Below are 21,508 nucleotides of genomic sequence, written 5' to 3'. Positions count from 1 at the left end.
CCGCCGCCGACAGCGACCCCTGGCGGCCGGGAGGACTCTCCGCACTGGCGGGGGGGGATACCGGGACGCCCCGGGACACCCCCAGAAGCCGCCAGGTCGTCGTGTGTCCCCCCCCCCAGCACCTCCAGAAGCTGCCAGGATCCCCCAAGACCCCCCCCAGGGCCCCCAGACCCTGCCAGGACTCCTCAGGACCCCCCCAAACCCCCCCACCCGCACCCCCAGAAGCTGCCAGGACCCCCCCAGCACCCCCAAAAACTTCGAGGACCCCCCCGGATCCCCCCAGCACCCCCAAGAACTTCAAGGACCCACCGCACACAACCACTGTGCCCCCCCCAACCCCAGGAACTGCAGGGACCCCATTGCACTGCCCCCCCCCCCAATAAGGGACCCCAGACCAACAGGTCTGCAGCAGCTGAACCCCCCCCTCTGCCCCCCAAACCTCCCCCGGGGGGACCCGGGAGCCCCCTCCCCCCCATGAAATCAGCCACACACCATGACAGGGGGCATTTAATTAACATATAATATATTTTAAAAAATAATAATAATAATAAATCACTCTGGCTCCCTCCTGGGGCGGGGGGACACACGGGTCCTGGGGCCCCAGGTCCCCGCCGACAGGGCCCCCGCGCTCCCCCGAGGGTCTGGGGGGGCTTTGGGGGGGGGGGGGGCAAAGTTACAAGTGCTTTCTACACGTCCCGCGGGGTCCCCAGCAGCTGGGAAAGGTTGGGGGGGGGGGGCGGGGAGGGGGCTGGGGGTACACACAGGGCGCAGCTGAGGGGGGAGAGCAGGATTTCTCCTTAAACATGATGATTAGCCAGAAAAAAAAATAAAAACAGAAGCGGCCCCCCCCTACACCCCCCCCCCCCCGGGGTCTCTACCTACGGGGTTATGTACAGCCACCCCCGGGAGGGATGGGAGCCCCCTCCCCACCGGGGTTTGGGGGGGCCGGGGAGCGCCTGGCTCTCGCCCCTTCCCCTTTCCCACCGGCTCCAGTGTCCCCCGGTCCTGTTCCCTGGGGAGGGAGCGGTGGCCCCACCGTTTTACCGGAAAAAAAAAAAAAAGTGAAAAAGAGGAGTTGGAGGGGGGGAAAGTTGGGGAGGGGTCCGGAGGCAGGGGGGGTGGGTGTCCGCGGGTGGGCGGGGGTGCTGGCGGAGCGCCCCCCCGGCCCCTCACTGGAGGCGGTCGGTGCGGAAGGAGTCCTCCACGGCCGGGTCGGTGAGCAGCGCGTAGGGGTCGCTCAGCATGTTCAGTCCGTCCAGGGTGAGGGGCTCGATTTTCAAATCCTCCTCCAGCCCCAAAGCCGCCGCGTCCACCTCGAAGCCGGGGACGCCGGCCAGCGCCGTGGCGATCTCCTTGGAGATGCCGGGGGGAGAATCCCCTGGGAAACGGCGGGGGGGGGGGATAAAAGAGGGGTTCAGCACCCCCTAAGCGACGTCCCGCTCCCCCGGGGGTGAGGGGGCTGCCAGTGACCCACCTGTGAGGATGATGTTGGGGATGGGGCCGTGGCGGCTGCAGTTGCTCAGGTTTTGCCGGTTGAGGACGTGGGGGTCGTAGGTGCCCTCGGCTGGGGGTCCCCAGGGGTCCCTCAGGGTCCCCAGCTCCTCGGGGAAGCCCCCGCTGTTGCCGGTGGGGCTTTCCCCCATCCCGAACTGGTCGAACTGCGGGGAGAGGGGGGGGTTATGGGGACCAAAAATCCCTGCTGCGTCCCCCCCGCCAACGTCCCCGTCCCGGGCGCACTCACACTGCCCAAGCCGAAGTCGCTCAGGGCTTGTCCCAGCTGCTGCTGCGGCTGCGGCAGGGAGGCGTTAGGCTGGTACTGGGGGGGGTACGGGCGCTGCGTGGCCCCGCTGGGTGGCACCGGCGGCGCCGGGGGCCGCGTTGGCGGGGCGGGGGGCATGGCCGGCTGCGGGGGGGGCTGCACGGGCTGGTGCAGGGCTTTCTGGCTGGGCTGGGATGGCAGGAGCAGGCCGGGCTGGCTGTAGGAGTACGGCGGGAGCCGCTGGTCGGCCGGCAGCTTGCTGGTGTCCAGGGGCACCCCCTGCGGAGAGAGCGGAGAGGGGGGGGGTCAGCCTGCGCCCACCTCAGCGCCCACCAGGATCCGGCCCCTCTGCTCGGTGCCCCATCTCTTTTGGGACAGGGACCGTCTCCGCCAGCCCCCGGTGCCGCCCCCGGCAGCGGGTTGGGGAGACCCCAAATTTCAACCCCACCGGCAGCACCGAGCACCAAAACCCCACCACAGGCCGGGCTCCCCCCTCCGGAGCAGGAATCCGGGGTGGGGGAAGCCCCAGCTGGGACGTGCCGCGTTGTGTCCCCCGTCCCTGACCCCAAAGTGGGACGGGGGGGGGCGAGGGGCTTCGTGTGTCTGAGATGAGGATGGAAACGAGACAAAGAGAGAAGTGGAGGGAGGAGGAAGAGGAGGAGGAGACGGAGGCGAGCGCGCGGCGCGGGGGCCGGCGCGGGCGATGGACCATGCATACCTGGGTGATGGAGGACAATGTGGGTGACATTGTTGGTGAGAACTGTTTGGGGTGCTGCCTTCTGGAGTCGCCACCCATTGGGAGGGTGAGGGGGCTGAGCGGGACCCGTCGGCGGGGCGAGGTGTTTATGGACGCCTGCACCATGGGGGCGTAGGAAGAGCCGCTCAAGCCGGAGGGCAGGCTGGGGTTGCTGGGGGAAGACTGCATGGGCTGGCTGCGGGGGGACGTGGGGAGGGAGGGATTGCTGAGCGAGGAGGAGAGGGAGGAAGGCAAGGACTGGTTGGAGAGTGAGGAAGGGATGGAGGAACTGCTTTGGGAGGACTGGAGCGAGGGGTTGCTGAGGGAGGACTGGAGCGAGGGGCTTCGCAGGGAGGCCTGGAGGTTGGGATTGCTAAGCGAGGACTGCAGGGACGGGTTACTCAGGGAGCTCTGCATAGGTGAGGTAAGTCCTGTGGGGACAAAAAAGAAGAGACACCACCGTTACCCACGGAATCGCCTCGCGCCCCAGGCTCTCCTCCCCGGGCCGGGCCAGGCTGGGGCTCCCCGTCTGCCCCGGGTGGGATGGAAGGTGACGGAGGCGACCAAAACGATGGAGACAGAGACAGAAACACACACACCCCGGGAACGGCGCCACCGGCGGCTCAGGACGCTCCGGCTCAGCAAGCGGAGGGTGCTGGGGCAGGAGCAGGGTGGGCGACAGGCTCCCCAACGGGACTGTCATCCCACACCCCCACAGGGTCCCCCGTCACACCCTGCTGCTCTGCCCACCCCGCTCCCAGGCCGGGATCACACGGAAAGGCCGATCTCCGCCACAGCCGGCTCTGGGATGCCAGCCGGGGGGGTCCTGTCTGCCCCAGCCCTCCCGAGCACTCGCTGCAGGGGGCTCCCCACTATGAGGGAGCATCTCTCGGCTCCCTGCACATCCCGGCGGCTGGTCCTGCCACCCAGGACGTCGGCTCCGGTGTCTCCCTGCCTGCCGGCAGCAGTGGGACGGGGCTAGCCCTCACCTGGCGAGTCGTAGCCCGTCCCCAGGCCCATGCTGCCGCTGATGCCCAGGTGCGTCATGGTGTTGGCCAGGTTGCTGGTGCTGTTGCCCCCGCTCAGGCTGGGGTAGGTGGTCTCGTCCGGGTCGAGGGGGGTGGGCAGCGGGGAGGGGAAGTGCAGGTTGGTGAGGTCGGGAAGGGACCCCCCTGTGTTGAGGGCCGAGGGGATGAGGGGGACGTTGGCAGGCTGATCCGGGGACGGAAATATGCTGGGGGAAAGAGAGACACACTCAGTGTGGGAACGCCGCTGCCTAGGAGGCATCCCCCTCCCCAGCAGCCCGGCCCCCTGGCTCCAGCCCCTTTTCCGCAGCCGCCGGTGGGCTCGGGCTGCCCAGCCGTGCCCCCCAGCCCAACCCAGGACTTACTGGATCCCAGGGACTTCGCAGGAGCGTGGACGGGCCGAGGACGAGGAGAGCTGGGAAATGAAAGGAGGAGGAGTGATGCGAGGCTGGGATGCTGAACCTGCGCTCCCCCCGCCCCAAACCCTGGGCCAGCCGCGGTTTGAAGGCAGGAAGGGGGCAGAGCCACCCTGGTGTCGCAACACCCCACGGTCAGGAAGCGGGCAGCCCGGGCAGGGGGACAAGGGGGTGACACTTCCTCCCTGTCCTCCTCCTGCGCCCACCTTCTTGGTGTCCCAGGGCTTCAGCGAATGCTTGTTGTCGTCGAAGGTCTCTTCGATGGGAGGCACTTGGAAAAGAAACACTGGCGAGGGGGGAGCAGAGGGTCAGCACAGGGAGAGTGGCACAGCCCACCCGCAGCCACCCACCCATCACGCGTGGGGCACAACAGACCCCCCCACCACAGAAAGGTCCCCGGGCACTGGCCCCCCACATCCCACCCGCTGCCTCGGCTCTTTGCAGACTGCAAGGCGAGGGACACGGGTCTGTGCCGGGCTTGGTGCCATGCGGCCAGGCGCGGGCAGGCGCTCACCTTTACTGTCTGCATCCCCATCCAGAAAACCTGCAGGAGAGCAGGCGACCATTAGTGGAAGCACATGGGGACACAGGGGGGACATCAGCCAGCACCACAGAGCAAAGGCAGGAAGGGGAGGGGGCCGCTGCGTGACCCCACTGCGGAAGGACAGGGCTCCATGCGGTCCCCCCACAGTGTCCTCAAGGGGTGAAAGGGGCGTGGGGGTCCCAAGGAAGCCGGGTGGAGGTGGGGAGCAGGGGGGTCCCGCTGAGGAAAGGGAGGTGTCAAGGGAGGGGACACTCACCGCTGCGGCGGCCGGGCGGCGGGGCGCCCTGCGAGGGGCCCAGGTAGGCGTCCTGGGGGTTGGGGTTCATCACGCTCGTGTGAAGTGCCGAGTCGGAATTTGTTCTGATTGGAAAAGGAAAGGTGATCACCAGACGGGCCCTGGCTTGGCCCCTCAACCCCCCCCCATCAGCCCCGGCCCCGGGACGGTGGGCGAGAGCAGGGCCGGGACAGCAGGCAAAAAAGGGGAAGAAGGGAAGGGGAGCACAGAGGGTTTCGCTGGAGGAACGAGCATTTCCTTTAAAGCCCTCCATGTCCAACACTTGCCATGCCCAGGACGAGCCCTGGGGGCAGATGCCAAGGGGCTCTGAGGGGACCTTGTGCCCTTCTGCCAGCCCTGCCCTCCCCTCCCCACGCGATGGTCCAGGGGGGTCCTTTGTCCGGCGCTTCCAGACACTCTGGGGCTTGCCCTGAACCCACCTCCTCCGAGGGACGGTTCTGCCACCACAGCGAAGGCCCCGGAGCCCTCGCCACCCCTGGCACAGGGGCAGACAGGCTCCCCCAGGGACCTTTAGTTTCCCCGAGGGGCCCTGGAGGGGCTAGGGGCAGAGGATCCAGGGATATTACACCCATTGTGTTCCCAATTAGTTGGTCTGAAGCAGAGGAGCGCAGGGAGGGGCTGGGAAAAGGCTGCTCAAGCTAATGACGAGTCCAGGGAGCGCACAAGGGGGATATTGTTCAGCTGCGGCGCAGCTGGGAGGCAGGAAGCTCCCCCCGCCGCCCATGGGACGCAGCCCCCTCCAGCGCGGGGCCCGGACGGGGAGCGATGGGCGCCCGATTGTGGCACAGCACCGGGCCCCGGGAGGTGCCAGCACCACTCCCCCCATGGCCCAAGGGACACAGCGCCGGGACGGTCACGAGCAGCGTTAGTGATGTGCCAGTGCCAGCCCCGAGCCCCGGCTTGCCCTGCTGAGACCCTGCTGTCCCCGGGGAAAGGGACAACCCCAAAGCCACCCCAGCCCCCACGGGGCAAAGCCGTGGCTCTCTGAGGCTGGCAGGGGCAGCTCCTCCCTGTGCTCAAACCCCATGGGGAACCTGCTGCCCTGTCACCTCGCTGGGGTCCCAAGAGGTGGCCCGATCCCCCGGGGCTGCGCTGGCTCCTGCTCCTCGTGCCACACCGGGGTGAAACCAAGCAGCTGCAGCAGAGCGAGGTCCTTGACCCCGTAGCCAGCACTGAGCCAGGGCAGCCCTGGGGTACACCTTGTCCCACATCCAGGAGCCCCGTGTCTCCAAAAGCAGCTCCCTGGGGAGCTCAGAGTGTCTGCCGGACCACGGAGCCCGTGGAGGCACCAAGCCCAGGGTGCACAGGGCCACCTCCTCCCCGGGGTCCCCACGGCCACCTCCACCCCAGGGGTCCCCCTCGTTTGGTGGATAAGGCAGCCTGGAGACCCCTTCCCTTCTCCTGGGGGACTGGAGCTGGTACCACCGGGGCTGTGCCCACCCAGGGGGTCGTGGGGAAGGGCTGGAGCCCGGCTTGGAGAGAAAAAGGAATGAAAAAATCATTCACCTGTTGAGAGCCGACGGCAGCCTAAACAAATGTCCTTTCTCCATAGGGAAGTTACTCCAGGGCATGGTCCTTGGTAAGGAGAAAGAGCAGGGTTACTTGGGGTGGGGGGAAGGGGCAGGGCGGCACTGCCCCACAGGAGGGAGGGTTGGCAGCGGGGAGGCCAAGGGCAGCAGGAGGAGGCTGCCTTGCGGGCACAAGCTGGGGTATCTCTGCCGGTCCTGGGGACGCCCCTCGGTACCAGGCCGGGGCTGATCCTCAACGTCCTCACCCCGTTCCCTGCCTTAACCCTCTGCTCGCAGCCCAGATGCCGCAGTGATGGCCTCGGGGAACCAAAAACATGGCCAGGCTGTGCAGACCGTAGCCGAGATTGTTTCAATCTTTAGGTCCCCATGAGGAAGGAGCTGGTGAGACCTCTCCGTGTGAAAAACCCTAAACTACCACAAGTCAACGCTGTGACGGCTGAGGCACGCTGGGGCAACGCTTGAGGGTCCTTGGGGCAACACCAGAGGGTCTCCCTGCCCCAAAGCAGAGGGACCACGGGCCAGAGACCACCCACCCCTCCAGCAGCACCCAGGAAAATTGTGGAGCGAGAGCCAAGGGAAGGCAGCTGTTTGGAAAAGGGACAAAACGCCCCTAAGCCCAAGCCCAGGGTGAGGAATTTGCAGCGGGATTTGCAGCGAGATGCTCCTGGGAGTGGGGAGGGTGGCTGTGTACGCTGCGAGTGACAGGGCGGATTTGACACAACCTCTTCTTTCAGGGAAAAAAGCCAAGGCTTTGCCCCGGGAGGTCAGGGAAGATGGCAGAGAGGGCACCCGGCAGCTGGGCTTGGATAGAGCAGGATGGGGGAAGATGTGTCAGGGGACGAGGCCGCAGCCCTCGCACTCTGGACTGACCGGCGCAGAGGCTCATCGCAGGGGACAAAGTGCAAGACACAACATGAACCTCCAGCAGAGCCACAGCCTGGTGTGGTACAACCCAGGGCTGCCAACCGGCATCTGCCACCACCGGTGTCACCACCGGGCTGGAGAGAAGGGGCACACATGGCCCCTCCGGCTCCCGGCGCACTGAGACAGCAGCCGAGCTGTGCCGGGCACCAAGGCACCATGGCAGGAGCACGAGCAGCGAGAACGGTCCTCGGGCTGGGGAAGGAGAGCTGTGCTGAGCACAGCACTTTAGCACAAGGGCAGCCTTGAAAATAAAGCCCAGGAGCCCTGAGCGACCTCTAAATGGGCTGAGCTGCGCTGAGCCGAGCTCCTGTGCGGAGCCGCAGCTCATCGGGACCTCCCTGGGGTGGAGCCGATGCTCGGGGTGCGCTCCGGCTTGGGGCTCGGCTGCTCCGTGATTCACCTCGGACAGGATCCCTCTTCCCGCTACCACAGCGGATGGATGCTGCCCCGCACACCAGAGATGGCTATTCTGAGCACGATGAAATCATTTTCCCCTTAAAAATCCCCCCACTCTGTGAGACGGTGCAGCAGCACCCAAAATCAGAGAGGTGGGAGACCTCCCAGCCCCACTCCCAGCATCTCAGCGTTTCTCTGTCCCCCCCAGCTCTGGTTTCTCCCCCACGGACCGGCAAGGGAAGCCGTGTAAATCCTCCCGGGAGGGCTGCCCGTTCCAAGGGACTCTCCCGCGCTGGGCTCCTGCCAACCTGCCTCTTTCCAAACCTCCGGGTGCTCTTTAACACAGAGTGAGCCCCAGGCTCCAGCGACCCCACAGACACGGGGAGGCAGCGGGGCTGGAAACCCACACCCAGAAAACAAGTGCCGGGAGCCAAGAAAACGCAGGGTCTTTACCTCCTCCAGCTCGGCTCAGGCGGAGGCGACAGGTAGGTCGGTCCGTAGGGAGAGCTGTCGATGTGAGAGGCACGTTAAGGGCCAAACGAGGGGCTGGGCAGGCAGTGTGCAGGCACCTAGTGCAACCCCGCAGACGGGCCAGGGCTGCACGCGTTGCTAATGCTCACTAATCCCAAAGAGACGAGCACTGGGGGCACCGGGATGGGGGCAGGAGCCCCAGCAGTGGGAGGAAAGGCTGTCCTTGTCCCCGCCGACGGGGCGGGAGGGGACGGGATAAAGGATATCTGTCGGACATATCGGCGAAGGGGGGACATCATCCGGCGTGGGTCCCGCTGCACTCGCTCCACCAGGCCGTGGTGCCGGGTGCTGCGCGTGGAGTCCAGCGGGGAATGCAGAGGGCCCTGTGGGGAGGAGAGAGCGCGGTGAGCCTACCACCCGCTCGCCAGGGAAGGGGGCGCAGGATCAGCCCCCCCTCGACTGCCCCGGCAGCGCTGCCGGGGGCATGGAGCTGGGGCCAGGCAAGGGGGTTAGAGGAGAACATCCCCTCGTCCCCATCAGCATCATGCCCCAAGGCTCTTCTTCCTCCTCCCCGACACCCATCCCGAGTCCTGATGCAGCTCCTGAGCCCGCTTCCCAAGGCACCAGGGGTGGCAGCCGCTGTGCCATGGGGGGCAGCCCCCCCAGACCCCCCAGGGCAGCCCCTGGCTGGCGGAGCGGGCGCTGCTCACCTGGAAATCGGAGACGCCGCTGCCGATCTGGTTGACGTTGGGCAGGGAGCCGCTGTAGTAGGGTCCCCGGCTGTGTGCCAGCCTCAGCTTCTGTGCCTGCAGCTGGGCCGGGGCGGGGGGAGGCAGGTCAGGGCGGGCCAGCAGGCACCCCACGGTGCTGGGGCTCCTCCGAACTGCCCCATTACACCCGAGACATCCTCATCCCCACTCCGGCGGGTCATCCTCATGCTCTCTCTCCTGCAGCTGAGCCCCAAGCTTGCCCCACGCCTGCTACTGAGCCCCTGGGGGGTCCCACAGGAGGTGGCCCCCAAGCGAGGCATGTCTGACCCGGTGGCCTCAGGAACCGTGCAGGAACAGGCCAGGAGGGCCTGAGGTGCCCAGTACCTCTCAGCTTTGAAGCCATCGGGTGCGGAGGAAGCCCTGCAAGGGACTTTCCTCCCTCCGTGGGTGCTCTGGTGTAGGAAGGACGCTGAGCCCCCGCTGGGTTTAGCAGCGCAGAGCGGGGAAAGCCACATCTCTCCCACAGCCTGCGGCTCCCACATCCCTGGAGCAGAGGCTGAGCCCAGCCCCGCTCCCCCCACAAACAGCCGAAGCCCCCACGCCCACCCAAGAGGGCTCTGGGCTCCTCAGGCACCAGCGGTCGGTGGGTCAGCCCGTCCCCTTCGATCCAGAGGTGCTGGCTTTTCCAGCCTCTCATCCACACTAAAGACAGTCCTGGAGCTGTCGGCAACACCAGTGCCGCAGCCCAAAAACCGGGGGAGATCCCAGCCTGGGGCCGGGGCTCCGGCAGGGTGAGCAGGGAGGGCTGCCAGCTCGGCTTGGCATGGCACAGCAGCCCGCCGGCTCCCAGCGCTGCTCAAGGCCGAGGGAAGGAGTCACGGCAAACCGCAGGCGGGAGATAACCGGCCCCCCGTGCTCGGCAGCAGAGGAAAACACCCATGGCAGAAGAGAGCCGGGGTGTCAGGGCAGGAGCAGTGCCGAGGTGGCCCCCGAAAGCCCCCTCCTGGCCCAGCCCCGCAGGCAGGAGCCCGCCCGCAGCCAAGCCGGGCGGGGGGTTGACCCGCCGTGAGCAGCACAGACTTCCTCATCCCGACAGCAGCAGGAAGACGTTCCGCTGCCCACATCCCGGGAAAGAGCACAGCCACCATCATCCCCTCCAGCACAAGGGGATGTCCCATTCCCGCCGTCTGGCATCCCACCGGGGAAGGAGGGTTTCCCCAATCCACAGAGCCAAGGCCAAGCACGTAGGAATCCACCTTCCCTCTGGACCTGGGGGGTCCCTGAGCACCCCCGCGCTCCAGCCAGCACCAGCACTCATCGGTCCCGGACAAACCCCGGGGAATGAGAAGACGAAGCACAAAAAGCAGCTTGGAAATGGGCTGCAGCCGGGAAACCTGCGACAGCAAATTCCCAAGCTTAAGACCAGCAAAATCCAGATCCAAGGGAAAAAAACCAAACCAAAACAAAAAAACACAACAACAAACCACCAAAAAAATGGGAGATTTAGTCAACAGCTGGCTGCGCTGGCACTGCAGGATTAGTGTGAGGAGTTGCACTGGGGCTTAAGGTCTTGGGATCTTGCTCTGTTCTCGGAGCCAGGGTCCCTGCGGGAGCCAGCAGAGCCAGACGAGGCCGAAATCAGGCAGCAGCTCGCAAGCGGCCAGAAAAAAACTCCAGGAAACACGAAGCAAAGCTTGAGGGGCTGTCAGACCCCCACGGTGGGAGCGGGGCAGCCCAGAGCTGGGCAGCAGCCCCCCAGTTGCCTCTCCCCCAGCCAGCAGCCACAAAAGGGAGGTGCCCGTGTGGGGCAGAAGCTGCCGGCGCGATGACCGCTGCCAGCTCCTTGCCCGCAGCCCTGTGGGCAATGACAGAGGGGACCTATGGGGACCAGCTCCTGTCCCAGGTTGTGCTGCTCTGCGCCTCTCTGGGGCTGCCGGTCCCACACGCGGGGAGTGAACTCCCAGAGGAAGCATCCCGGGACAGGGATTAGCCGGGGGGGACGGTCCTGCTGCCTCTCCCCCCGGCTTTGCTGCACATTAACCAGCTGTTTACTGTGCAAACATGCTGCAGAAGGCTCCAGCCCACTCCCAAACTCGCTGGCGATGCGCAGGTCACGCCTCCTGCCTGCCGTCCTGCCAAGACAGGGGACAAAACCTCCGGAGAGATGTCCCCGCACATCCTGCACAGGACATCTGCCTGCCGGGGACAGGACTGCTCTCGGCTGGGCAGGGAGCGGTGCACGTTGCTCCCTGGGGGCCAGCAGGACCCTGTCGCTGTCACCCACCTCGGTTCCGTGGATGTCAGGTCACTGCTGCCTCGCCAGACCCAGGGCGCCAGCGGGTATCTCCGACCCCAACATCCCCTTTTTTAAAGCTCTGATGGATTTTGCTCCACTCTTCTCCCAGTCCCGCCGACCCCAAGCGTGGGGTGACACATGAGCCTCCCCATCAGCGGTCCCTGTCACCTGGAAGAACCTCCCTGTGTCTCCGGCTCCCTCAATTCCGCACTCCTCTCCCTTCGCTCATCCATCCTGTCTCTGCTGGGAAGGACGGCGCTGGGTGCCAGAGCCCGCGGCCACCGGCACGGCGACCCACAGCACTGCAGAGCCCCATCACCGGGGTTGGTGCAACCCGCCTCTCTGGGAGCTGAAATCTGACCAAACCCTCATCTTGGAAAACGGCCGTCGGATCCCTGCCGACTCTGCAGGGTCGGCACAGAGCAAAATGTGAACCAGAGCCAACCATCTCCTCTCAACGGCTTCCCCCGCCTGGGAAACCATGCTCCTGGAGATGCCCCGCAGCATTCCCAGCCTCCCAGAGCACCCCTCCTGCCACCGAGGTCCCTCCAAGAAGCCTTTGGGGGTCCACGACTCCCCTTTCCCAAATGCGGGGCAGTTTTGCCGGCTCAGATCCGGCACACTCATCTGCGCTCCCAACACTGCCTTTTCTCAGGCTCTGGCCAAGCTAAATTTAAGTGTCTCCAGGGATGGAGCATCCGCCACTTCCCACGGGAGCTGGCCGCATCGATGGGAAGGACCAACCCAAGCCACCCGAGGGTCCCCAGTGCCCAGGGACAGGCCCCCCCACGCCTGGTGGAGGCGACATGAGGCTGCGACAGGACAAGAGCCCGTCGCAGAGCCGTGGGCACGGGGATCCCCTCCTCGCCCCCGCAGCGAGTGCCTCGGCAAAGCCTCGGGTGCTGCAGAGGGCGAGTCGCTTTTTCCACCCAGGACGTGCACTCGGCAGCAGAGGCGGCGAGTCCCACACACGGCGGGTCCCCACGCACAGCGGCCACGGTCCGGAGCGAGCCACATGCCGAGATACCCGTGGCCAGATAAAAATATAAATCAAAATAAACCCGGGGGAAGGAGCAGGGTACAGGTGGGCACTCGGAGAAGGAGCGTTTCTCTTGGGGGGGAAAGCCCTTCCCGGCCCCTCCGCACCCCCCAGCACCCCAAATGCACACCCACCCCCAAACCTCGGGGTGATGCCCCATCTTCTCTGCCACCCCCAACCCCCCCAGCCCCTTTGGGCACCCACCTGAGCACCCCCCATCCCCTCTGTGCCTCCTGATCCGTCCCCCCACCCTGTAGCCCCAGCACAGGCCCTGGCCCCCACTACCCTACCTGAGCCCCCCCTCCTTCTGTACCCCCAAATGCTCTCTCCCCTCATCCCCACAGCCCCCCATCCCTTACACAGCCCTTGGGCCCCTCAAAACCGCCCCTCCACCCAAGCCTTCACTCTGCCTCTGGCCGCCTTACAGCCCCCCCACCAGCCCCCGGCCCCCCTCACAGCCCCCGGCCGCCTTTAGCGCCCCCCGCCCCCAAGGTCTTCACTCTGCCTCCGACCCCCTCACAACCCTCCCGACTCCACAGCCCCCACCAGCCCCCGACCTCCCCCCCAGTCCCCGGCCCCTCGTAGTCCCCGGGCCCGCCCGGGCCCTCACGCGCCCCCCCAGCCCCTCACAGCCCCCGACACCCCCCTCCAGTCCCCGACTCCTTCCACATCCCACGGCCCCCGGCGCCCCCCCCCCGGCCCCCTCACAGCCCCCCATGCCCGCCCCCGACCCCTCACAGCCCCCGGCCCCCCCCGGTCCCGTGTCGCATCCGGCGGGGGGAGGCCGCGGCGGCGCCGCTCACCCGGGTGGAGCAGATCTCCATCATCACCTCCTCGAAGGCCGCCGTCTCCTCCGCCTGCCGCTGCTTCTGCAGCGCGATCTTCTCGCTGAACTTCCGCGGGTTGGAAGCACCGGCACCGGCCGAGGAACTCGCACCGGAGCCGGGCCCGGCCCCCGCGCCCGCCGCCGCCATCTTCCCTGCTCGGGCCGCTCCGGCCGCCGCCGCCGCCGCCGCCGCGCGGGGGATGCCGGGACGGGGAGTCCGCGGGACGTCGCCGCCGCTGGGCTGCGGGGAGGCGGGGACTACAACTCCCGGCAGCCTCCGCGCCGCGCCCGCAGGGGCCGCCGGGAAGCAGAGTCCCCGGGCTGCGCCCCCCCGGGCACACACGCGAGGGGGAGGGCGGGTCCGACTACAGCTCCCGGCGTGCACCGCGCGGGGCCGCCCCCGGGGCGAGGGGTGACGGGGGGCACCGATTGCGGGGGGGGGACACAGAAATGGGGGGTCCGGGGGGGGGGCACTGCGATGGGGGACTCGGGGGATGGGGGCGGGGACCGGAGCGGGGGGGCCGGGGGAGGAGTGGGGAGTACGTCAATGGAGGGGGGCACCGCAACAGAGGGGCCCGGGGGGGACACACCGCGAGGTGGGGGGGGGGCACAGCAATGGGGGGGACCCGGGGGGGTGGTTGGGGGGACCTCAATGAGGGGGCCCGGGGGCGGGGGGACACGCAAAGGGACAGACACACCACAGTGGCATGACCTGGGGAGGGAGGGAGGGAGGGGGGCAGCGCAATGGGGGTCCCTGGGGGGGGGGGCAGCAGGGCGGGGGGGGGGGTGTCATGCTGCATGGGGTTAGTACTGAGGGGAGACGACACGACGTCAGGGTCACCCCCCTCCATGGCTAGGAACAGAGCAGACCCACCCTTACCTTACCCCCCCGCAAAACTGGGGAGGCCTGGACCCCCCAGCCCGTATAGGCCGGGGGGGGGGCACTGTGGACCCCCCCCGGGCACTGTCATCCCTCCCACCCCCAATATCGCACACCCCCCCCCCAGGCAGAGGCAGCACCAGCCGGTTCAGTCCTTTATTTGCTTCATCCAACACCTCCCCGTCCAGGGCCGGGGGGTCGGGGCTGCACCCCCCCTCGTGCCCCCCCGCGCTGTGAGGGCAGTTGTGGGTGTGGAGGGGACATGTTCATCCCCCCGTCCTGGGGTCCCGCGGGGGGGGGGGGACAGCACTGCTCCTCCCGGGCAGGTGGGGAAACTGAGGCACGGGGCTGAGCCGGGCGGGGAGCCGCCACCCCCGGGGTGTTCAGGGGACGCTGGGGACAAGCCCTGGGGTGGCACTTTGGGGCGCAGAGGGGTCCTACATGGAGGGGGGGAGTTGGTGGAACACTGGGGGGACGACGACAGCAGGGTCACCACAACCCCCCCATGGCTGGGAACAGAGCACACCCCCTCTACGCTCGCAAAACTGGGGGGGCCTGGACCCCTCAGCCTGTATAGGCCTGGGGGGGGGCACTATGATGCCCCCCAGGGCTCTGTTGTTCCCCCGGGAATTGCTGTCCCCCCCAAGGCACTGTTGTCCCCCCCCAGAGGCCCTGTTGTTCCCCCCCATGGCACTGTGACACCCTCCCCAGGGCACTGTGACGACCCCCCCCCCCCCGCAAGGCACTGTTGTCCCATCCCTGGGCACTGTGACCCCCCTCTAAGGCACTGCAACCCCCCCCCCGAGGCACTGTTGTCCCCTCCCCCAGGGCACTGTGACCCCCCCAGGGCACTGTTGTTCCCCCTCTGGGCACTACGACCCCCCCGGGGCACTGTGACACCTCCCTCCAAGGCACTGTTGTCCTCTCCCCCAGGGCACTGTGACCCCCCCAGGGCACTGTTGTCCCCCCTCTGGGCACTACGACCCCCCCGGGGCACTGTGACACCTCCCCCCAAGGCACTGTTGTCCTCTCCCCCAGGGCACTGTGACCCCCCCAGGGCACTGTTGTCCCCCCTCTGGGCACTATAACCCCCCTGGGGCACTGTGACACCTCCCCCCAAGGCACTGTTGTCCCCCCCAAGGCACTGTTACCCCCCCAAGGCACTGTTGTCCCCCCCAGGGCACTGCTGTACCCCCACCGCGTGAGGAGCGGGGGGACACGTCTCAGATCTTGATGAAGAGGATGCCAGTGACGAGGGCGAAGCCGGCCAGGAGCAGGAGGACCTTGGGGACGCGGTGCTGGGCCACCCCCAGTTCCTGGGGCAAAATCTCCAGGAAAGTGATGTAGAGGAAGGTCCCGGCCGCCAGCCCCTCCAGCACCCCCCGGCACAGGCGCTGCCGCGGCCCCGCGCCCGCCGCCACCACCGTCCCCAACCCCACCCCCAGCGGGGACATCATGGCGAAGAGGAGCAGGCAGGCGGCCACGGCGGGGGGGCGCAGGCGGCCCCCCAGCAGCTTGAGGGCCAGGCTGAAGGCCACGGCGCACTTGTGGAGCAGCAGGGCCAGGCAGACGCGCAGCACGGCCCCCTCGCCCTCCTGCAGCCCCAGCGCCAGCCCCTCCAGCACGGCGTGCAGCGCCAGCGCCAGCACCAGCAGCCCCGCGCGCATGGCACCCCCGGGGACGGCGGGGACGCGCGGGGACGGCGAGGAGGACGATGGCGGCGTTTGGATGGAGGCGGTGGTGGGAAGCAAGGCTCGCGTCTCCTCCGCCGCGGCCGACGGCTCCTGCTGCACCATGGCCACCTGCTCCAACACCAGCACCAGGAAGAAGCCCATGGCCAGGATGAACTCCGGGAGGGGGAACTGGAGCTGGGGGGAAGGGGAAAGGGGGGGTTCAGGGGCGCCTGCGCCCGCCGTGTCCCCCCCCCGGGAGGAAGGCGGAGGCGGGGGCTGCCGGGAAGCCGCAGGCAGAGGGAGGAGGATCTTTCCATGAGTCATGGCGGGACACGAGGGGCCTCCTGCCCGGCCGGCCCCGCTGTCCCAGCCCCACTGTCCTCTCCTGGCCCCGCTGTCCCCTCCCGGCTGCTCCGCTGACACCAGCCCGGCCCTGCTGTCCCCTTCCCACTGTCCCTATCCCTGCTGTCCCCAGCCCACTGTCCCCAGCCCCACCGTCCCCTTCCCCACCATTGCATTCCTACTGTCCCCCTGTCCCATCCCTGCTGTTCCCTTCCCCACTGTCCCCATCCCTGCTGTCCCCAACCCCACCGTCCCCTTCCCCACCATCCCATTGCTGCTCTCCCCCTGTCCCATCCCCGCTGTCCCCCTGTCCCCTTCCCTACCATCCCATTCCTGCTGTCCTACTGTCCCATCCCCACTAGTCCTGTCCCCACCGTCCCCCTTCCCTCTTGTCCCATCCCCACCATCTTGTCCCAACCGTCCCCCTCCCCACCATCCCACCCGCTCATCTCCCTCCCTGCCATCCCATCCCTGCTGTCCCCCTCCCCACCATCCCATTCCTGCTGTCCCCTACCACACTGTCCCCCACCACCAGCCTGTCCCAACCATCCCCCTGCCCTCTTGTCCCATCCCCACCGTCTTGTCCCAACTGTCCCCCTCCCCGCTGTCCCAGCATACCTGACCCCCCCACACCCAGCCAGAGCTGCTGACCCCGATCCCGGGGACAGGGACACCGAGAACCCCACGGGGCAGAGCCGCGGTCCCCCTGGGCAGGGTCCGGGGGGGTGTCAGGCCCGCAGGGGGGTCCCGGGCGCTCACCGTGACGCGCAGCCCCTCCAGCGCGGCGCTGATGCTGGCCAGGTAGTCAGGCAGGAGGTCGAGGAGGCAGGTGCCCAGGAAGACGCCGCCGGCGAAGCAGCTCACCAGGCTCAGCACCGGGCTGCGGGCAGCTGCCGGGGGGGGACAACACCCCGCTGGGACCCCCACTGCAGCCCCCTCCTCCCCAGCCCTGCCCCGGGTGACAGCCCTGTCCCCAGCCCATCCCAGACTCCTGGAACCTTGAGACCCCCCGGACCTCCGAGCCCCCCCCGGCCCCTGGAATCCCCTGAAATCCCCAGACCCCCCCAGATTCCCCTGGACCCCCCCCGACTCTGTGGGACATCACAGGCACCCCCAGGACACACCGTCCCCCCCTTGACCCTCTGAACCCCCAGACCCCCCAGGATTCCTCGGACTCCTGAGACCGCCGGGATCCTTCAGACCTCCCGACCCCTCAGAACCCCTCAGACACCCAGGACCCTGCGGAGCCTTCAGACCTCTTGAACCCCCAACCCCCCCCCAGGCCCCCCAGGACACCCCCGAAACCCCCCAGGATCCCCCAAGCCCCCGTGAGACCCCTGGACCCCCCCCGACTCCCTGGGACATGTCAGACACTCCCAGACCCCCCAGGACGCTCTCAGCCCCCAGGATTCCCCAAACTGCCTGGACCTCCGAAACCCCCCGGGCCCCCCCAGGATCTCACAGATCCCCCGGACCCATGAGATCCTGCAGACCCCCCCCCCCAGACTCCCAGAACCGCCCCCCCCCCGCCCTGGGATCCCCCAGACCCATGAGATCCCCGCCCCCCCGCAGCCTCCCTGGCACAGCCCGACCCCCAAAACGCCCCGACCCCCGGGACCCCCCGGGATCCCCCAGACCCCACCGGACCCCCCCCCGGTCCCGTACCGGCGGCGCCCGGGGGCTGCCGAAAGCAGCAGAGCGGGGCGAGGCCGCAGGCGAGGGGCAGCAGCAGCAGCAGCACCAGCGATCCCAGTTTGGCCTCCAGACCGGGCGGGGGGCGCGCCGCCGCCCCGGGGCTCCAGGCCAGCTCCGCCGCCCCGGCCCCGCTCCCGCCCGCCGCCATCCCGCCCGGTACCGGCAGCTCAGCGCCCGCCGCGGGGGAGGCTCCCGCCGGCCGCCGCTTCCTCGGTCGCCCGTCGCATCCCCGTGGCCTCCCGGCGCTGCGGCGGGACGGGACGGGGACGTCGGAGCGGCCGGGGCCGCCTCCCGGCCCCGGTGACTCACACGCACACCGCCCTCCCGGCCCCGCCGGCGCCGAGACACCCTCCCCTCCGGTCCGGGGCCCCGCGGGGGGTGGGCGGGGGATCCCCGGGGGACCCGGGACAGCTCTCCGGTAACGGCACGGGGCACCGGAACCGGGATCGAGGACCGGCACCGGGATTGGGATCAAGGGCCGGGACCGGGATCAAGGGCCGGGACGGGGATCAACGACGCGGACGGGGATCAACAACTAGGGCCGGGATCGGGGATCGGGATCAAGGACCGGGATCGGGACCTGGGATCGGAACCAAGGACCGAGACAGGGATGAAGGACGGGGATCGGTAGCAGGATCAAGGACCGGGAATCGGGATCAAGGACCGGGACAGCGGACCGGGACGGGGGTCAAGGACCGGGACCGGAATCAAGGACCGGGGATCGGGACCAAAGACCGGGATCGGTACCGGGATCAAGGACTGGGGATCTGGATCAAGGACCGGGACCTTGGACCGTGATGGGGATCAAGGACCGGGACGGGGATCAAAGACCGAGACCGGGATCAACAACTGGGCCCGGGCCAGGGGATCGGGATCAAGGACCAGGACGGGGATCCAGGACCGGGATCGGGGACCGGGACCGGGACTGTGTCCCGGTCCCGGTTCCCGGTCCCCGTCCCGGTCCAAGGCCCCGGTGTCTCCCCCGTGTCCCCCCCGCCCCGCACTCACCGCTCGCTGCACCCGCGCCTCCTCGCCGCTCCAGAGGGCGGAGCCGGCCCCGCGCGCCGCAGCCAATAGCGACGCGAAAAGCCCCGCCGGTGCCGCTGAGTGACGCGCGCCGCAGCCAATAGGAAACGAGAAAGAAAAAAAAAAAACCGCGCCGCACCGGGAAACGTGGCCGGTTCCGCCGGGACGGGTCAGTCCCCGTGTGTGCCCCCCGGGCCCCGTTATCGGGAGGGCACCGGCCCCGGGGGTCCTGTTCCCCGTTACCGAGAGGGAACCGGCCCCGGGGTCCCGTTAACGGGAGGGCACCGGCCTCCGGGACAGGTCCCAGTGTGCCGGTTCCCCGTTACAGGGAGGGAACTGGCACTGGGGTCCCGTTACCGGGAGGGCACCAGCCCCCGAGACCGGCCCCGGTGTCCCTGTTCTCCGTTACCGGGAGGGAACTGTCCCCGGGGTCCCTGTTTCCCGTTACCGAGGGGGCACCAGCCCCCGGGAACGGTCCCGGTTCCCCGTTGCCAAGAGGGAATCGGTCCCGGGACCCCGTTACCGGGGCGAAAACGGCCCCTGAGACCCTTCCTGGGGTCCCGGTTCCCCGTTACCGAGAGGGCACCGGTCCCCGGGACCAGTCCCGGTGTCCCCGTCCTCCCCAGGAGCCCTTCACTGCTGCCCCCCGGTGCCTCTCGGACGCGGTCCCCGGGCAGCCTCAGCCCCCAGCCCGGCTCTCCCTGGTCCCTCTGCTGTCCCGGTCCCCGGTAGAGGCGGGGGGGCCCCGGGCCATGCCGGGGGCGGGGATCCCGGCCTTTCTAGCGATGTAAACCTCCCGGGGGTGGGATTTGGCTGGGTTTGCCCAGGATACCGGAGATCCTGGTGCGAGCCCCGGCACCGGGCGGAGGCAGCTGCAAACCGGGAAGCGAGGGACGGGGATTGTGAGGCCACGGAGCCCCTCACCGGGAGCAGCGGCCGCCACACCCGGCCCGGGGCAGGGGGGTCCCCGGTAGCCCCTGCTCACCCTTTGACCCAGGCAATGGAACCGGAGGCACCGGAGCTCCCGGAGGAGCAATTCCCAGGCAGTGTCTTCCCTGATCCCCCCTTCTCCGGCTCGGATCTGGCCTTCGAGGGCTGGATGTTCCCCGAGGACGGGGTGAGTCGGGGCAGGGGGGGAGTGGGGCAGGGGGGACCCCCCGCAGGGGTGTCACAGGAGCCCTCAGGGTCCCCTCGAGCGTCCCCCACCAGCATCTCCACAGCCGCAGGGGAGCAAAGCCGAGGAGCTGCTGCAGCTGATGGTGAACCCCAACGAGGTCTGCAGCCTGGGTGGCCACCACCTCGCCTCCCCGGGTGGCCACAGCCCCGAGGATGCCAGCCCGGACCCTCCACGAGCCAACGAGCCCCCCCCAGCCGCCCTTTACGAGGTGGTCTGCGACCTCAGCACCCCCCTGCACGGCAGTGTCGTCTCCATCCAGCTGGGTCAGTGGGGCTCAGACCCCCCCAGGGGGGCTCGGCCTGAGGGGGCCACATCCTGCTGGGCTCAGGGCAAGCAGGACACGGCCACCTCCACCCCCTGCAGATGACTGGCTGTGCCCCACGCTGCTCCCCGGCTCCTGCATCATCAACGAGCTGCCTGCCCCGCTGCCTGCCCCACTGCCTGCCCCTAGCCTCACGGTGAGTCCCCACAGCCCCCCCCTGCATCCCTGTCCCCCCCAACCCCCCTCCCAGTCCGTCCCCACGCCTGTCCCCATCTCTCCGCAGCTTTGCCTGACAGAGGAGGAGAAACAGCTGCTGGCGCAGGAAGGGGTGACGCTGCCCAGCACCCTGCCCCTCACCCAGGTGTGTGTGTAGTGGGACACACGGGGGGGACACCAGGGGGGTGACGTGGGGCAGGGCTCACCCCTCCACCCGCCCCCAGGCCGAGGAACGGATCCTGAAGAAGGTGAGGAGAAAGATCCGGAACAAGCAGTCAGCCCAGGACAGCCGGCGGAGGAAGAAGGAGTACCTGGATGGGCTGGAGAGCAGGTGGGCACCAGTGGCACCATGAGCCACCACGTCCCACCGTGTCCCCAGCACATGCCCCACCACATGTCCCCTCACCCACCCCCGTCTATGCCTGGGCAGGGCGGCCGCATGCTCAGCCCAGAACCAGGAGCTGCGGAAGAAAGTCCAGGAGCTGGAGAATCTCAACAGGTGAGCGCAGCATGGGGCAGGGTTCTGGCACAGGGACATGTTGATGGGATGGGGACGGGAGGGGACCCGCGGGGGCAGGCGCTCGCTGACCCCTCATCCCACAGGTCCCTGCTGCAGCAGCTGCAGGTGCTCATCATGCAGACGTCCAACAAGACTGCCCAGACTGGCACCTGCGTCCTGGTACGGCACGCGGACCATGTCACCCCCATGTCCCCCGGCACCGCTGGCTTCCCCCAGCACCGCATGGTGACACACGCCAACCCTGTCCCTCCCTGGCAGATCTTGCTTTTCTCCCTGGGACTCATCCTCTTCCCCAGCTACAGCCCTTTCCACCGGGGCAGCCGGGATGGCGACAGGCCCACTGGAGGTAACAGGGAGCCCCGGGGGGAGCGCCGGCTGCAGCTCCACACCCCTGGCAGTGCTGCCCATCCCGGTGTTCCCTGTTCCCACAGTGATTTCCAGGAACATCCTGACACAGGAGGAGGCGCTGGGACCGGACGGAGAAGTCACGTTCCCTGCACCAGGGTGGCTGTGGGTGGAAGAGGCAGGACCTGCAGAGGAAGACAGAGCCAAGGAGGGGCACAGGGATGGGGGGCCCCCCCTTAGAATGGAGCTGGGCACCAACTCCTCAGGCCAGGATGTGGGGGCAGTGAAACGCGGACTCGGGGATGAGATGTGACAGGCAACGGAGAGCAGCCCCTGCCGTAGGGCCCAGGAGTTGCCCCGGGGTAGGGGCAGCAGTGGGGGGACACCCAGCCCAGCCTGGGCAGAG

General features: G+C 68.3%; 3 protein-coding genes across 5 annotated transcripts; 1 reads left to right on the top strand and 2 right to left on the bottom strand.

Annotated features, from left to right (window-relative positions):
- Positions 1-502: 502 nt before the first annotated feature.
- Positions 503-13,137, bottom strand: CRTC2 (CREB regulated transcription coactivator 2). 2 transcript variants are annotated; one of them, XM_074566791.1, is made up of 14 exons: positions 12,944-13,137; positions 8,806-8,907; positions 8,362-8,478; positions 8,078-8,139; positions 6,282-6,350; positions 4,737-4,840; positions 4,451-4,480; positions 4,143-4,222; positions 3,886-3,935; positions 3,485-3,729; positions 2,478-2,926; positions 1,742-2,038; positions 1,475-1,658; positions 503-1,378 (listed from the first exon to the last, which is right to left on the bottom strand). In XM_074566791.1, exons 1-14 carry the CDS (start codon positions 13,112-13,114, stop codon positions 1,170-1,172), a joined length of 2,169 nt encoding a protein of 722 aa, XP_074422892.1. In that variant the 5' UTR covers positions 13,115-13,137; the 3' UTR covers positions 503-1,169. The 2 variants fall into 2 exon arrangements, with proteins under 2 accessions (XP_074422892.1, XP_074422893.1); XM_074566792.1 differs by lacking the exon at positions 4,451-4,480.
- A 1,805-nt stretch (positions 13,138-14,942) lies between these two features.
- Positions 14,943-18,604, bottom strand: SLC39A1 (solute carrier family 39 member 1). Its single transcript, XM_074566402.1, has 4 exons — positions 18,565-18,604; positions 17,527-17,801; positions 16,621-16,751; positions 14,943-15,714 (listed from the first exon to the last, which is right to left on the bottom strand). Exons 2-4 carry the CDS (start codon positions 17,702-17,704, stop codon positions 15,070-15,072), a joined length of 954 nt encoding a protein of 317 aa, XP_074422503.1. The 5' UTR covers positions 17,705-17,801; positions 18,565-18,604; the 3' UTR covers positions 14,943-15,069.
- Positions 18,540-21,415, top strand: CREB3L4 (cAMP responsive element binding protein 3 like 4). 2 transcript variants are annotated; one of them, XM_074566400.1, is made up of 9 exons: positions 18,540-18,751; positions 19,580-19,699; positions 19,803-20,022; positions 20,123-20,217; positions 20,305-20,382; positions 20,462-20,568; positions 20,668-20,736; positions 20,841-21,103; positions 21,189-21,415. In XM_074566400.1, the coding sequence occupies exons 2-9, from the start codon at positions 19,583-19,585 to the stop codon at positions 21,413-21,415; spliced, it is 1,176 nt and encodes a 391-aa protein (XP_074422501.1). In that variant the 5' UTR covers positions 18,540-18,751; positions 19,580-19,582. The 2 variants fall into 2 exon arrangements, with proteins under 2 accessions (XP_074422501.1, XP_074422502.1); XM_074566401.1 differs by lacking the exon at positions 18,540-18,751 and having other exon boundaries at positions 18,963-19,699; positions 20,123-20,382; positions 20,841-20,916; positions 21,016-21,103.
- Positions 21,416-21,508: the final 93 nt, after the last annotated feature.

Source organism: Larus michahellis, chromosome 24, assembly GCF_964199755.1.
Source record: "Larus michahellis chromosome 24, bLarMic1.1, whole genome shotgun sequence".
Taxonomy (NCBI): domain Eukaryota; kingdom Metazoa; phylum Chordata; class Aves; order Charadriiformes; family Laridae; genus Larus; species Larus michahellis.
Note: the sequence above shows the minus strand (reverse complement) of the source record. Positions and strands in the feature narration are given on the sequence as shown.